Source organism: Haemaphysalis longicornis, unplaced genomic scaffold (assembly GCF_048455015.1).
Source record: "Haemaphysalis longicornis isolate Haplotype H1 unplaced genomic scaffold, Haemaphysalis longicornis Haplotype H1 scaffold_7, whole genome shotgun sequence".
In the NCBI taxonomy this organism is placed as follows: Eukaryota; Metazoa; Arthropoda; class Arachnida; order Ixodida; family Ixodidae; genus Haemaphysalis; species Haemaphysalis longicornis.
Window position 1 is genome coordinate 56,571,179 of NW_027526422.1, and position 12,530 is coordinate 56,583,708.

General features: G+C 49.6%; 1 protein-coding gene across 3 annotated transcripts in view; it reads right to left on the minus strand.

Moving 5' to 3' along the window:
- The window catches only part of LOC144145708 (uncharacterized), a 183,868-nt gene that overhangs the window by 63,104 nt on the left and 108,234 nt on the right, over positions 1–12,530 (minus strand). For all 3 annotated transcript variants that reach the window (XM_077677392.1, XM_077677394.1, XM_077677393.1), the window contains exons 4-7: positions 11,863–12,298; positions 8,344–8,546; positions 7,224–7,436; positions 4,757–4,948 (exon numbers count right to left, since the gene is read on the minus strand). In XM_077677392.1, the coding sequence (XP_077533518.1) occupies positions 4,757–4,948; positions 7,224–7,436; positions 8,344–8,546; positions 11,863–12,298 (1,044 nt within the window). The remainder of the gene's footprint in view (positions 1–4,756; positions 4,949–7,223; positions 7,437–8,343; positions 8,547–11,862; positions 12,299–12,530) is intronic.

Sequence of the window (12,530 nt, forward strand, 5' to 3'; positions counted from 1 at the left end):
CTTCAGAGGGGCATATTTTATATTTAGAATTATCGATATATCAAACTAGTTCGCGATCCCCTTGTAGTTCGATATATCCGTGTTCGACTGTACTACAGACTTTCGATTCCCAGTCTTTCTTCTCATTCTTTATTGCTGCCCCGCGTTCGTGTATCGTATTCATGTGTAACTTTAAATAATCAAAGTTAAAATTTGCGTATTTGAACGAATATAGTTTCACTTGCATGTACCCTATTGAAAGAAGCCGGTTCCATTTATATGCAGGGGGCTGCGTGCATTATGCCACTCTCGCCCCTGACAAAAGTTTTCTCGACGCAAAACTACAATACAACGAAATGACCTAGACGTTAAAGTGGGTGTCAAGTTTCTTTTTTTATAAGCCTGTCAACGTGATGCGCTCCCTTCTATTAAAGCGAAGCTATCATGTTCTCAGTGGTGGCGTCTGTAACGCGAAAACCTCCTGCAGAAAAGCCAACTTTCTCTGACGATGATGACGATGGATCGTGGTCGAAGTGAAAGGAAAAAAAAAACGCTTTTGGTGGCCGGAATCGAACCCGCGTCATTCGCATTATTGAGCTGTCATCTATCCGATCAATTGCTCCATTTCTATATATTCTAAATGCAGTCCGAACTCCGACGTTAACCAAAGAATCCGTCACGAGAAAGCTTTGTGTTCAATCATCGTCGTCGTTAGCCCGAGTGGTGCATGATTTTTATGATGCGGAGCGGGCACAGCTTGTATAAAGCTCCGAGTGCTAATGAGTGGCGCGGTCGCCGCTGCGTGAACCGCACCACACATTAGCACTCGGAGCATTCGCATCATATGCTGGTTTGGCCAGACAGTCATGCCAACAGTCAAGATATACCCCATTCATACGTTTTTCCCCGGACCGGAAAAAGAAAACGTAACAACCAGGAAAACGCAGCAGTGAGGAAACCTTCGAAAATTAACGAAGACAGTGTAGCTTTGACTTGCAACTGTACATTTCTTCAACTTTGGCTTTCGAACCTTAAAAAAACTCGACAATGTAGGATTGCCGCTTTTTGAGATCGCTGAAAAACACCACGCGTGGTAAAATGCAAGGTCCCTAACAATGTCGACTCTCTTCCGCGCTTGCTGCTTGTCTACTGCATTTAGTTTTTCAAGCTTTTCCTGAAGGGAAAGCGCCTCGCGTTTTCGCGACGTCATCAAGGCCCGACAAAGTTCGCAGTTGCAAGTTCAACGGTGTTCTCAAAGCTTGAAGCGCACGATGACGACTAGAGCGCGGGCTATTCTTGCGGTGCTGGTTTTATGGCAAACCCGCACTTCCGGTATTCCGAAGTGAAACTTCCGTTGTAAGCGCAGTGATGATGGTGATAGCGTAGAATAACATAGAGTCATCTAGTGGTGACGAATCGCACCCGAATGCGACTTCATGCAGTCAGTTCCGTAGCCAATCCTGGCCAAGGCACGTTAAACGTCAATATGGCGGTCTGCGCATGTTGCCCGGGCGGGTTCAGAGTGTCAGATGGCGACGAATGATCCGGGAACATACTCTGAACCATGACGTAACAGTGAGGATTTTAATACATGGGACTCCATGTGAGCTGCGCCTGGACTAGACGAAAGCAACGTAGTAGCGGAGAAAACGCAGCACTGAGGAACATAAGAGCGGGGTTCTACTGTACATCAAACACACGCATTGCCAAATCCGGCGCCTACGTCCGGCCCCCGCCAAAGAGGTCGAAAACGACAATTCCTCTCGTTCTCACTGAAGTGCCGCTACGGGCCAGTGGTTAGCGTGTCTGTTATGAACCAAGTCGCTGATTTCATTCCGGTTCACAGCGTGGCTCATTCCGACGAAGGAGAATGGCGAAAACGCGCCCCGCACGAAGCGATACGTGAAATGAACAAAAACGCATCCCTGGCGCGCCAGTGTCGAATCGCGAATTTCCAATAGCTGTGCTCCACTTTCTGTCGAAGAAACAGGCAATCGCACCTTCTACGCGCAGCGCAGGAAAGTCCGCTGATTCACCTTGGCCATATAGCCAATGACTGGAGCCCAATGGAGAGCTTGAAGGCGACGCTACTGTAAATTAAAAGCATCCGTGCAGAACATGTATAAGTTGGTTAGGAAAGACCGCCTTGCCTGGTTTTCCGTTGCCAGCGACGGCATGAGATGCGGTGAAGCCCACGCAGCAGGCGGCGGCAGGGTTGCGGCGTCGGCCGGGTGTTGCGTCACAGCGTCGGCGGCGTAACGAGGCGGCGGCGGCATCGGGCAATGCGCGCATGGTGTGCGCTTCCTCGTGCGAATTGCGCGCATGCCGCGAGCACCGGGAACACGAAGTGGCCCTGTTTCGCGGTCTTTCATTAGACACGCCCCATTGAGCGCGTCGGCACGCGCTGGAGCAACGCAGGCCAGGCGAGGGCAGGGCATCGCGGCTAGGTCGTTCGTCATTCGGAGGCCGCAGCCATGTTGCAGAACAAAAAGAACAGAAACGTCAGCTTGCGTGGCCTGAAATAGGGCGTTGCTAGCCAATCGTTCTGTGTCGTAATGCGGTGGGGCGCCACTTTCTCGAAATTGTTAGCGAGTTGTCGCTGGGTAGAGCGGAATTCGGGCCTTTGTAGGCGTGCATATGTGAGTACTCCCCTCTTGCGGCTGCGGAAACGATTGAAACAGTCTTGCGTGTCCTTCCGGAAGCTCTACTGTGCGCGGCAGGTACATGTTCACGCCAGTGGAGCTGTAGGTCGGTAAGCCTTTGACGCCCGAAGAAAGAACACGACGAAAATGCACACCGAGCGGAATAACGGCACTCCGCACAGCAAACGCCGGAAATGGTAAATTCTTAGTGAGGCCTTGTCGGGCACGGTATCTCGGAAGTATAACACGAGTATAGTCATGGCTTCCCTGCCTCTGGAGTGACACGCAAATATGACAAAATCAAAGGGCAACGTAAACACATGTTAAAAAGCAGGAAACACAGCTTGGGATTCGGGTTGTGGATGTCTGGTTGGTACGCCGCTTACCACGTTCCCCATGCTGCTTTAAACAGATACGAGGGAAAGGTGAACAAAATATTGACGGGATAAATCCACCCGAGTGCTATTCGAGGGATGTGAACACACATATTCAATGACTCAGAATTATACTCAACGTCAGTGAAACGTCAATTGTCCGGTATACAGTTTTTGTATGACTGTGTGAAAAAATAACACTGAAAGTTCTGTGGCTTCTTGCGGTTACTCTGGGTTGATGACGGTGCCCGTGGAATCCGATCAAGCGGCAGTAACTTTTTCTATTGCACCAGCAGCCTTGTCCAGCTTGTCATCTGCCACAGAGACGTTGCTGACATTGGCGGTATCACTATATGTACGTGTCATAATTTTAATACTGCGAGCGAACTCTGCACAAACACTCTGATAGCATCATTCCCCGCAACCAGACCATCGTCCACCGCGAAACGAATGTTAGTTTCGAGCAGGTATAAAAGTCCGTAGCGTCCCCAGCATATTTAGTGCTTATAGTTTGCCGCCAAATTTTACGTGGTTCATTTCAAAGCAGGCACCATAAAAGGAGAGTTACGGTTCTTCTCCTCAACAAAGTGTGGGTAAATCCTAAAAAAGAGACGAGGGACGACAAATTCACGTCATTTTCAAACTGCGGTTGCAGGCGCTTTCAACGTAACCCGCTCAATCAAACTTCGCGCAAGTAGGGAGTCATCATGACGAACGAGTGATTTGTGTCGGTAATTTGCATTACAACGACGACAGTTGGATGCGTTTTCATCAACCATACGCTCCCAGCGAGGAGCAAGCAGATGCAGGGAAGCCTCCTTGTTGGGCTCCCCGTGCGGCAAACGGGCCCCCGACGGACGGGCTTCCGTAAAATGTCGCTCCACGACCGAATTCCGTCTCTCTTCGTGCAACCGGTTTTCGGGAATACGGAGCCCCGTCCGGTTTCTTCCCTCTCCGTGTTACAAGGAAGGGCTCAAACCAGTCATACGGAAGAGAGGCCGAATTCGGTCGGGGAGCGACATCTTACGGAACCCCTTTCCTAGGGGACATTTTTGCCGTACGGAAAAAATAGAGAGTTATAGCAGAGCGGAGAAACGGTCCCGGTACGGTATCCGGTAGGCCTGCGCATGCGCACCACACCAGTTTTCTCGCCTCGTCGCACGCGCAGTGGCGCCGGTCGCCTACCGGGTAGCGTACCGGTACCGGTTCTCCGCTCAGCTATAACTGTCTAATAGAGAGTTATATCGTGTATCGTTTTACAGTGTGTACCATTTGTACCAGACCCGACAGCGGATGCACGCGAGGGCATGGCAAGGCGGGAGCCGCCCGTCAGCGGAACTAATCCACCCTACCGGAACGAATGCGCATATGACAAGTCAGATCCCGGTACGCATGGTACACACGGTACACACGGTATGCCGCGATAGCGTTATGGTACTCCGCGTTGAGGAAGACTGTGTGGTGCGTCCAGGACAGAGCATTCGTATACCACGTGTATCAAGGGCGAGCGCACGCTACGCCGCATTGCACCTTAGCGCTGACGTCATCGCATCCCCTAGCGGAGATCGCGAGCGGTGAGAACTTTCCGCTTCTGCTCGCCCGCCACCTGTTGGGGCGGCGCCTTACGATTCAGAGGGTTTCCATGGGCACTGCAAGGTGGTGGTGCGTGATTTCCCACTCCGGTTAACGCCGCCGAAGATAGCACCTTTCCTACGCCGCGGGTACCTAATCGTACGGGCTTTAGCGAGGGCTAGTACTTACATGGGTTAGGGTTGTCCCTTCGCAGACGTCTCTCGTAGCGAGACATCTTGATGCGTGGGTAGAGGGCGCTCGCCGAACGTACCAGTCGCAGCCCAGCGCGGTCGGCTGCAGCCAGGGAGGACACCTTGCCCCGCATGTGGCTCTCGGAGAGGTTGCTGCAGGAGATGCTGTGCGGCTGCTTCATGCGCGTTTCTGCAGCGAGACAACGGAATTGGGGCTTGTTTTCATGACACGCGCAATTGGCATTATCAACTGCGAAGCAGCTGGTTGGTCAAGAAATCTACTACGGAAACAGCAGAAGGTAGGCGTTCTAATACACAATGGTTTCGAATGAGTAGCGAGTACATGACAGAAGGCGCTAAACGGAGCTGCGAGGAAAATCGGTTCGTATTTACTTCGCCATACGTATCTGTAAATCCACCACCAAGAGGTCTTTCAGCCTAATATGGCGACCTTAATTAAATTGAAACTAAGTTGTGGCCGCTGGTACTCAAACACTCAAACCCAAACCATGAATAACCCAGTGTTATTACTCTACGCTCATCACTTTGCAATGATAGCCAAAGCCCATGTAATGACTTCATAATGAAAATGTATGCCGTAACAGGGCGCTTGAGCACCAAGCGAGATTATTTAAAGAAGGGCGTGTTCTTCCTGAAGAAGGTACGATCCACTATTCCAGAGTGCCTGTAGCTCTGGCCGCACTCGTGGCGCGTCGTACCAGCTGACGCTGCTCTTCCCGTGTCCGCGCAGCGCAGTTTTCTACTGCCCAAGGATTGGGTTGGGTATTGGAGGAAGGTTCGAATGTCAAGAACGCCCATGTGACCGGATAAAGTGACGCATACTCTGTTGTGCAGAAATGGGATTTATTAGAAGGATAAATGATAGGACACATGGCATGGAACCTTCCCAGGTGCACAGAGGTCTGACGCTGACGTAAGAAAGTTTTCCCTTCTCTCGATAAAAATTGGCGTGGCGTGGGAGAGGCTTGTAGGGCGAGTCGCCGGTGGTAGAGAATGGGCTCATTCATACCAATGCAGTACGGGCTCCGGGTGAAAATTCCTGTGCATGGCCCGGGAGGATCAGGCTGCAGTGCCAGCTCACTGATTGCCGCGAAAAGAATTGTGCCGGGGAGTTCATATTATTGCTACTTCGGGAACGTGTTGTATAGACTGGCTATTTTAGAATTCAGTGCGCGACCGGCGCGTATCTGCGGCAGGCTGCCTGAGAGTACGTGGTCACGCGTACGTGTTTCTGATCTGATAGGGTGGATACGACGTCTGCCCCTTTTGGCGCGCTTGTGCCGACGCAGGCCGATGATATCTACTGCAGATCAGGGTCGATCGCCATCACTGACCGTCGCGAGTGTTTGGATGCGCCCATGAATTTCAAACCTGGGTGACCGCTGACCTTTGAAGTGGTTTTTTGAATCGCTAGGTATAGCTCACGCCTGGAGTTCGGCAGTTCTTATTATGTTATGCATCCGGGGTGCAGGCGCCGTGAGGACCCCGGATGCATGCCTTGTGTTCTGCTTCATGCCATGGACGTGTTGTATGCGTTTTGCCTGACTAATCTAGCTGACTCGAAGTTCGATTGTACGCGTAGTAGCAGAAGAAAATTACAGTCGTGCGAGTTCAGCTGCAAATCTTTAACTGAAGACTTAGTTCGCGCGGTTTTCCGCTGATAGATACATACGAGAGGTTCGAAGCCCCATCCGAAATTTTCTGATTCTGGCGAGTGGACTGGGCCGCTAACTGTGCTTATCATGAAATAATGACTGCTGAAACATCTCTTTTTCTCGCAAGCGATGCACCTAGCTGACACGGCTTTGAAGCCTTCTCTCGCCATGACATGGTTAGTAATTCGGCAATCATCCTGAATAAAAACAAAACTACATAAATAATGTCAAGTATTCTTCATAAATCTGAAGATACGGGATTTTTAGATTTTGAAATTTTTTTTTGTGTTCCTGTTAAACTTTCTTTTTTTTCCCTGATTCTGTTCTGCCCGTTCTTCTCTTTTTTTTGACCCCTCAAAATGATAACGTGAGTACACAACTGAGTCACGGGATACAAATACCTTGGCGTTTTCACTCTTAACAATCTCTGCTGCGACATCCAGTACTTGTAACGAACATATAAGTACAACACAACACACTCCGTGGATTGCGTGCCTGAATTTTTATAGTCCCCACAAAACTGAAGCTTCTACAGCCTGAAACATTAGCAACACAGGTAAGTGGCACCATGCAGTTCGGGATCCTTCAACACATTTTCTCATTAATAACATTGCGACCATACAGAACCGACCAATAAGTTTCATCTAGTATATACATATTCAAGATGGTACCATTACCGTGATGGGAGCTATGTTAACCTGAAAGTTCTTCCTTATCCCGTAAATATTTCTGATTTTGGCTCTGACTTAAAACTTGTAATTTCAACACGGCAGTGGTCGGAAGGCGTACCGAGGTTCTCCCAGTCGACGCCCGTGGCCTGTCGGCGGCGCGCGATCTCCAGCCACTCGGGGTCGCGGCCTACTTGGGGGGTCGAGGACTGGCGGCCTGTGCGGGACAGCGACCGGCAGCGCCGCTCGGTGTCGTCCAGGTAGCGGTCCGACGGTGACGACAGCTCGACGCGCCTGTCCCACGACAGGGCCTTGAACACTGGCGGGGCCACCGCTGCAACCGGGTGCGCGCCACAAGAAGCAATCAGCGCACGTGCTTGTCAGTGACAATGTGACGCTTAAATTGTAGCCGGTTATACACATGAGCAGAAGATAAAAATCAAAGTTGGCGGTAATAATTAGCCGGCAAACGCCATGAGAACTATTAATTAATGAGCATTCCGTTAAAATTTTGGGAGCAGTAACTGAAAGCACATAACAAGCAGAGTATAATAAAAAGAGGCGTAATATTTAAAGGTGTAGGCCAAAGCTGCCTTGAATCTCAAACGTCGCCTGCAATCTGCAACACATTTTCCTTTTTTTTTTTCAAAACTGAAACGCTTTTAGTACACATTCAGCAAGCCAGGCCAGTGCTTGGATTAGGTGGCCACGAAGTGCTCAAGCCAAATATGCTCTACGCGGATCAGGAAACATAGAAACTCGCTCAGAACATCGTTTTCTCGGCTAGGACATCATTTATGTTCTTGAATGGCGTCACTCAAACCAAATCGCGGCTATTGGCCCACTTCCTTTCCCACTACAGCAATGAACGCATTCGATAGCCACTTTAAAGGAAATCGCAACAAGGCGTAAACAGGGAGACGTCTCTGCTGCGACGAGCAAATCCAGCACTGCCGCCATGTATTCGTGGTGACTATAAGCTTTCGAAGTTCTTCAAGGCACCGTCACTATTAAAACAGTCTATCGGCAGTGTTACACTGTTCGTTCATTACAACGCAATACCAGCGTCAAAACCTCCACTCGAGTAAGAGCGGCGTTAAATGTTGCCCTTACTTTTAGTGTAATGCGAACTTTTTCTTCCTCCATGGTAATGCGTAACTTTCACACGATTCCCGCGAGTCCTTCTCAAACCGCTTTCTTCAACCAGTTGGCCATTTGCTGTGACTGAACGTCTTACTCACTCATGTTGTAGGTTCGGCAGCTTTCGGAGCGCGACACCGGTGGGCCTTGGCCATCGGCGGTTCGGGTCTTGGCCCTGGGCAGGATACGGAAGTTGATCTGGATTTCCGGAGAGGCGGGCTTCGGCGCGCTGCTCGTTCCGCCGGCTCGTGGTATGCGGGGAATAGAATCGGGCACCTTGGGCACTGCGTTGTTGCTGTACGACCTGCGTCGAGGCGGTTAAAGGAGGGAAAAATGTGGTAAACGTTTTCAGGTAAAAGCCTTTGGGGCCCCACTGGGCGAAAGAGGGCGTTGTTGCTGCCCGGCGAACGCAGATGCCGCCGCTGTAAAGACAAGAGGGAGCAATAAAGTTCGTATGGAAATCGGATACTGGTATCCTGAGTACGAGCTGAGGACGTTACCACCACGTTACTAAACTTTGTCAACCTAAGATTCAGGACCTCCTTAAGTACCTCTTAGGCAGCACTTATACTCTCACCCGCCGCGGTAGCTCAGTGGCTAAGGCGTTGCGCTGCTGAGCACGAGGTCGCGGGTTCGGTTCCCGGCCGCGGCGGCCGCTTTTCTGATGGAGGCGAAAAGCAAAAACGCCCGTGTGTACGAGATTTCGGCGCACGTTAAAGATCCCCAGGTGGTCAAAATTAATCCGGAGCCCTCCACTACGGCGCGCCTCATCGCCTGCGTTGCGTCGGCGCGTTAAACCCCACAATCAATCAACTTATACTCTAGAACGCAAACACAACTTTACGTACATTTCGTTGATAGCTAATCTCCAAAATATTCAAACGCCCTATGTGACTAGACTGTCTGTACATTGGACGTTCCTCGCCCACGTACAAACTACACCTTGCGGATGATTGGGTATACCCTTCCGAATTCGTTGAATGGGCTCGTACACAACTCGTGCACAACATCTATGCTGTATAACTTGTTTGTTCGGAAAGAATATGATGTCTGCGATTGTTCCACCCTGTTTTGTACGGTTTGTTGCATATATTTTATTTTTATTGACTACTGCTTTTCACGTCGTTATGTGCACTGATTGGTGCGCTATTTATTGTACTCTGGAATATATTGTATGTCGGTGCTAGGAGTTTTATTGACACCCACAAGCTGTGTCTATGTATTGCGTTTTTTTTTTCGACTCCGCTGTTATCCTGCTTTCTGAAGGATGCAGGGAATGGTCAAGTTGCTGAGCGCAACGTTTTACCCTATTTTCCGCCATAACGTGTGTGCGTTTATGCAAACAAACAAACAAACGTTACCTCACCACGTTTTTAGCGGCGGAGCGGAACAAGAGTTACCCTATAGTGCGTGCGTCCCTGACATCTGAAAGTAACGGCAGGTGAGTCGAACACGAGCACTCCAGCGACGGACAGCTCGCACTTGGAAGCTGTGGCGCGAAGTGTTGCCAGTGTGCCTGAGAAAGTAATTCGCGCCAAAAGAAACGAAGAAACAAAAAAAAAGCGCGAAAGAGACGCGAACGTGATGGCGCAGGAAAGACATCTTTGATAAGTGCCGCCGGGACAGACAACAATGCTTTTGGTTTCAAAGCACGCGAGAAGGTTTAAGTGCCCTGATGATTATATTTTGTTGTTGTTGTTGTTGTTACGAGACTCGAACACAACACATTCAAGCCAACCATTGTCCACGCGGCCAAAACCGAAACACTAAATGTATACGTATACAGAGTTTGCCAAATAACAACCTGTAAAAGAATGCGAGACCGTCATCGTGATATGCGACGAAGGTGTAAAAGCGGTCCTCTTTAAGCGTTATCGTAGTCCTCGCACAACAGGTCATGCGGTGCTTGTTGCGGTGACTGTGTAGCGTTCCGCGGGTAAGCCCATGGTTGTGCTTTAATGCAAAAAAAAAAAAAAAAATGAGAACACGCTACACGAGATTCAGTACATAAGATTAACTTGTGCCCAGCCATAACTTTTACTGCCCCCACTCCATCTTATATTTTTTCGCATATTGAGAGATATAATATAGAAATATTGCTCGCAGTTAGTTTGCAACGATGATGAATAGTTCCCTGCTACTGACAAGTAAAAAAGCTGCAGAAAAGTATCTTCCTGTTTAGCATATAGAGACTACCCCTGCATTTGACAGACTAATAAACAGACGGCTGCCTTCATACCTTCAAGATTTCTGAAAAAGTTGTATCACACATTTTTGTAGTCGCGTATAGCCTGTATGGCTGGCCCATTTGTTATTCCTTTTTTTTCAGCAAACCAACTTTACCTATAAAACTCATCGCCTGAAGTGCTCAGCCAAGTTAGTTTAGTATAGTTCAACAAACACCATTTTATGTTCAGCCTTGTAGCTTCGCTATACCCAATTTCAATTCTTTTTTTTTTTTCACATTGCAACAGTATATTTTCACACCCAAAATAGCGAATTAACCGGCTTCGCGCTTCACCTTACGAATTATTCGCCGCTACCATGGAACCGTGGATGGGTCAACTGCGTTGCTGACCGATCCAGCCTAAAAGTACACACAGACTCAGCGACTCTATAATATATACTTGGAAGAAAATTTCGGCTAACAAAGGCTTAAGGGCAGAAAGTTGGGCTAGTTGGTTTGAGGTTCACCCAAACAAAGAAAAACCACACGATGAACGCTAGCGTTCATCCTGTGTTTTTTTTTTTTTTTTGTGTTCCCTCCTTAGCGCTATAGTAAAATGTACCCTGTAACAAAGGCTTGTTTAGGGTCTAGTTGGCAGTCTTGAATTGGAAGTTAGCCTGCATGCGCTGCATACTTAAACGAGGGGCAGGAACTGTGGAACTGAAAAACAACACGTTGGCGCACAACCGTACAGGGGGGATTAAAAGAAATGCGAACAACGGAGCGCACAGTCTCCGACGCATGTCGCACCGTCTGGCTGCACCGTCAGTAAACAGCGCGCATGCGTAGTTGTTTGGGAGCGTTTGAGAGTGTGTCCTACATTTATGGGGGATGCTTGATCAAGAAGCGACGCCGGTCATTTATTTGAGGGGCCTTTTCACGCTGTGTCGCCACTGAGCAGGATGATCGTTGAATGGCATCTGCTATATGCAATCAGCTTGCTGCGGGCTTGGCTAGCGAATGTAGTAGATAACAGTATGCCCAGTGGCGACAGATCATAAAAAGATGCCTCAAAATAAATGACCCGCGTCCCTTCTTGCTCAAGCGTTTCCCCAAACAGTAGGCCACAGTCTCAAACGCCCCGAAAGAACTACGCATGCGCGCAGTTTACTGACAGTGCAGCCAGACGGTGCGGCATGCTTCGGAGGCTGTGTGCTCCGTTGTTCGTATTTCTTTTAATCCCCCCTGTACACATGGTTTGCTTTTTAGCTATCCCTATCCCTCGTCTAAGTATGCAGCGCACCCTATATTCAAATTACAGTTTGGCTAGTTGGTAAACGTGCATGATGGATTCCATCGTGATTCCATCACGGACTCCATGTTGAATACCATCACGGACTACATCCTGGAATTGAGCATGGATTCTATCATGGATTCCAGCTGGGCGACTCACCCGACTCCCGGGGACCCAGACCTGGCGGGGCCTCCCGACGAAGACGTGTGCCGTCGGCGGGAGCGCCGTCTCCTCTCCATGACGGGTGTGTCGGCGAACTCCGGCGGAGGCGTGAGCGCGGGTGCTAAAGGGTCCGGTGAGCCCTTTCCCGACGACGAGGACGAGGACATGTCCAGGCTGCAGCCAGAGTCGAGGCTGGACTGGCGCCGGTGACCCAGCGCCAAGCCGCTCAAGGCGTCCTTCTTGGGGACGTCCAGGAGGTGGCCCGCCTTGCCGCCCACCGAAGGTTCCGACTGCCTCCTGAGGACGTTGGTGAAGCGGACGCTGGGCTTGCTGCTCTCGTTCTTGAAGTTCCTGCTCTTGTTGCTGTTGTTGAGCGAGGGCTCCTGGTTCGTTCGATGCGGTTTCGCTTTGGCGTCGGCTTCGTTCACGTTATCTGCGAGGTGACGACGCAGTCCGGTATAAGTGTCTTAAAGGTTGCCGTGAAGACAAAATACAAGTTTGGTTCATTAGAATGAAACTTTCGATAACAATCATACCAGCTTTAGCGCAAACTTCGAACAAATAATGGAGATATTAAAGAAAACATGTGAAGCATGTGGCGACTCCCTGGTCGCTTTCCGGCAACTTTTCTATGACGTCAGAGAATCTTCTTGTGTGATTGGCGG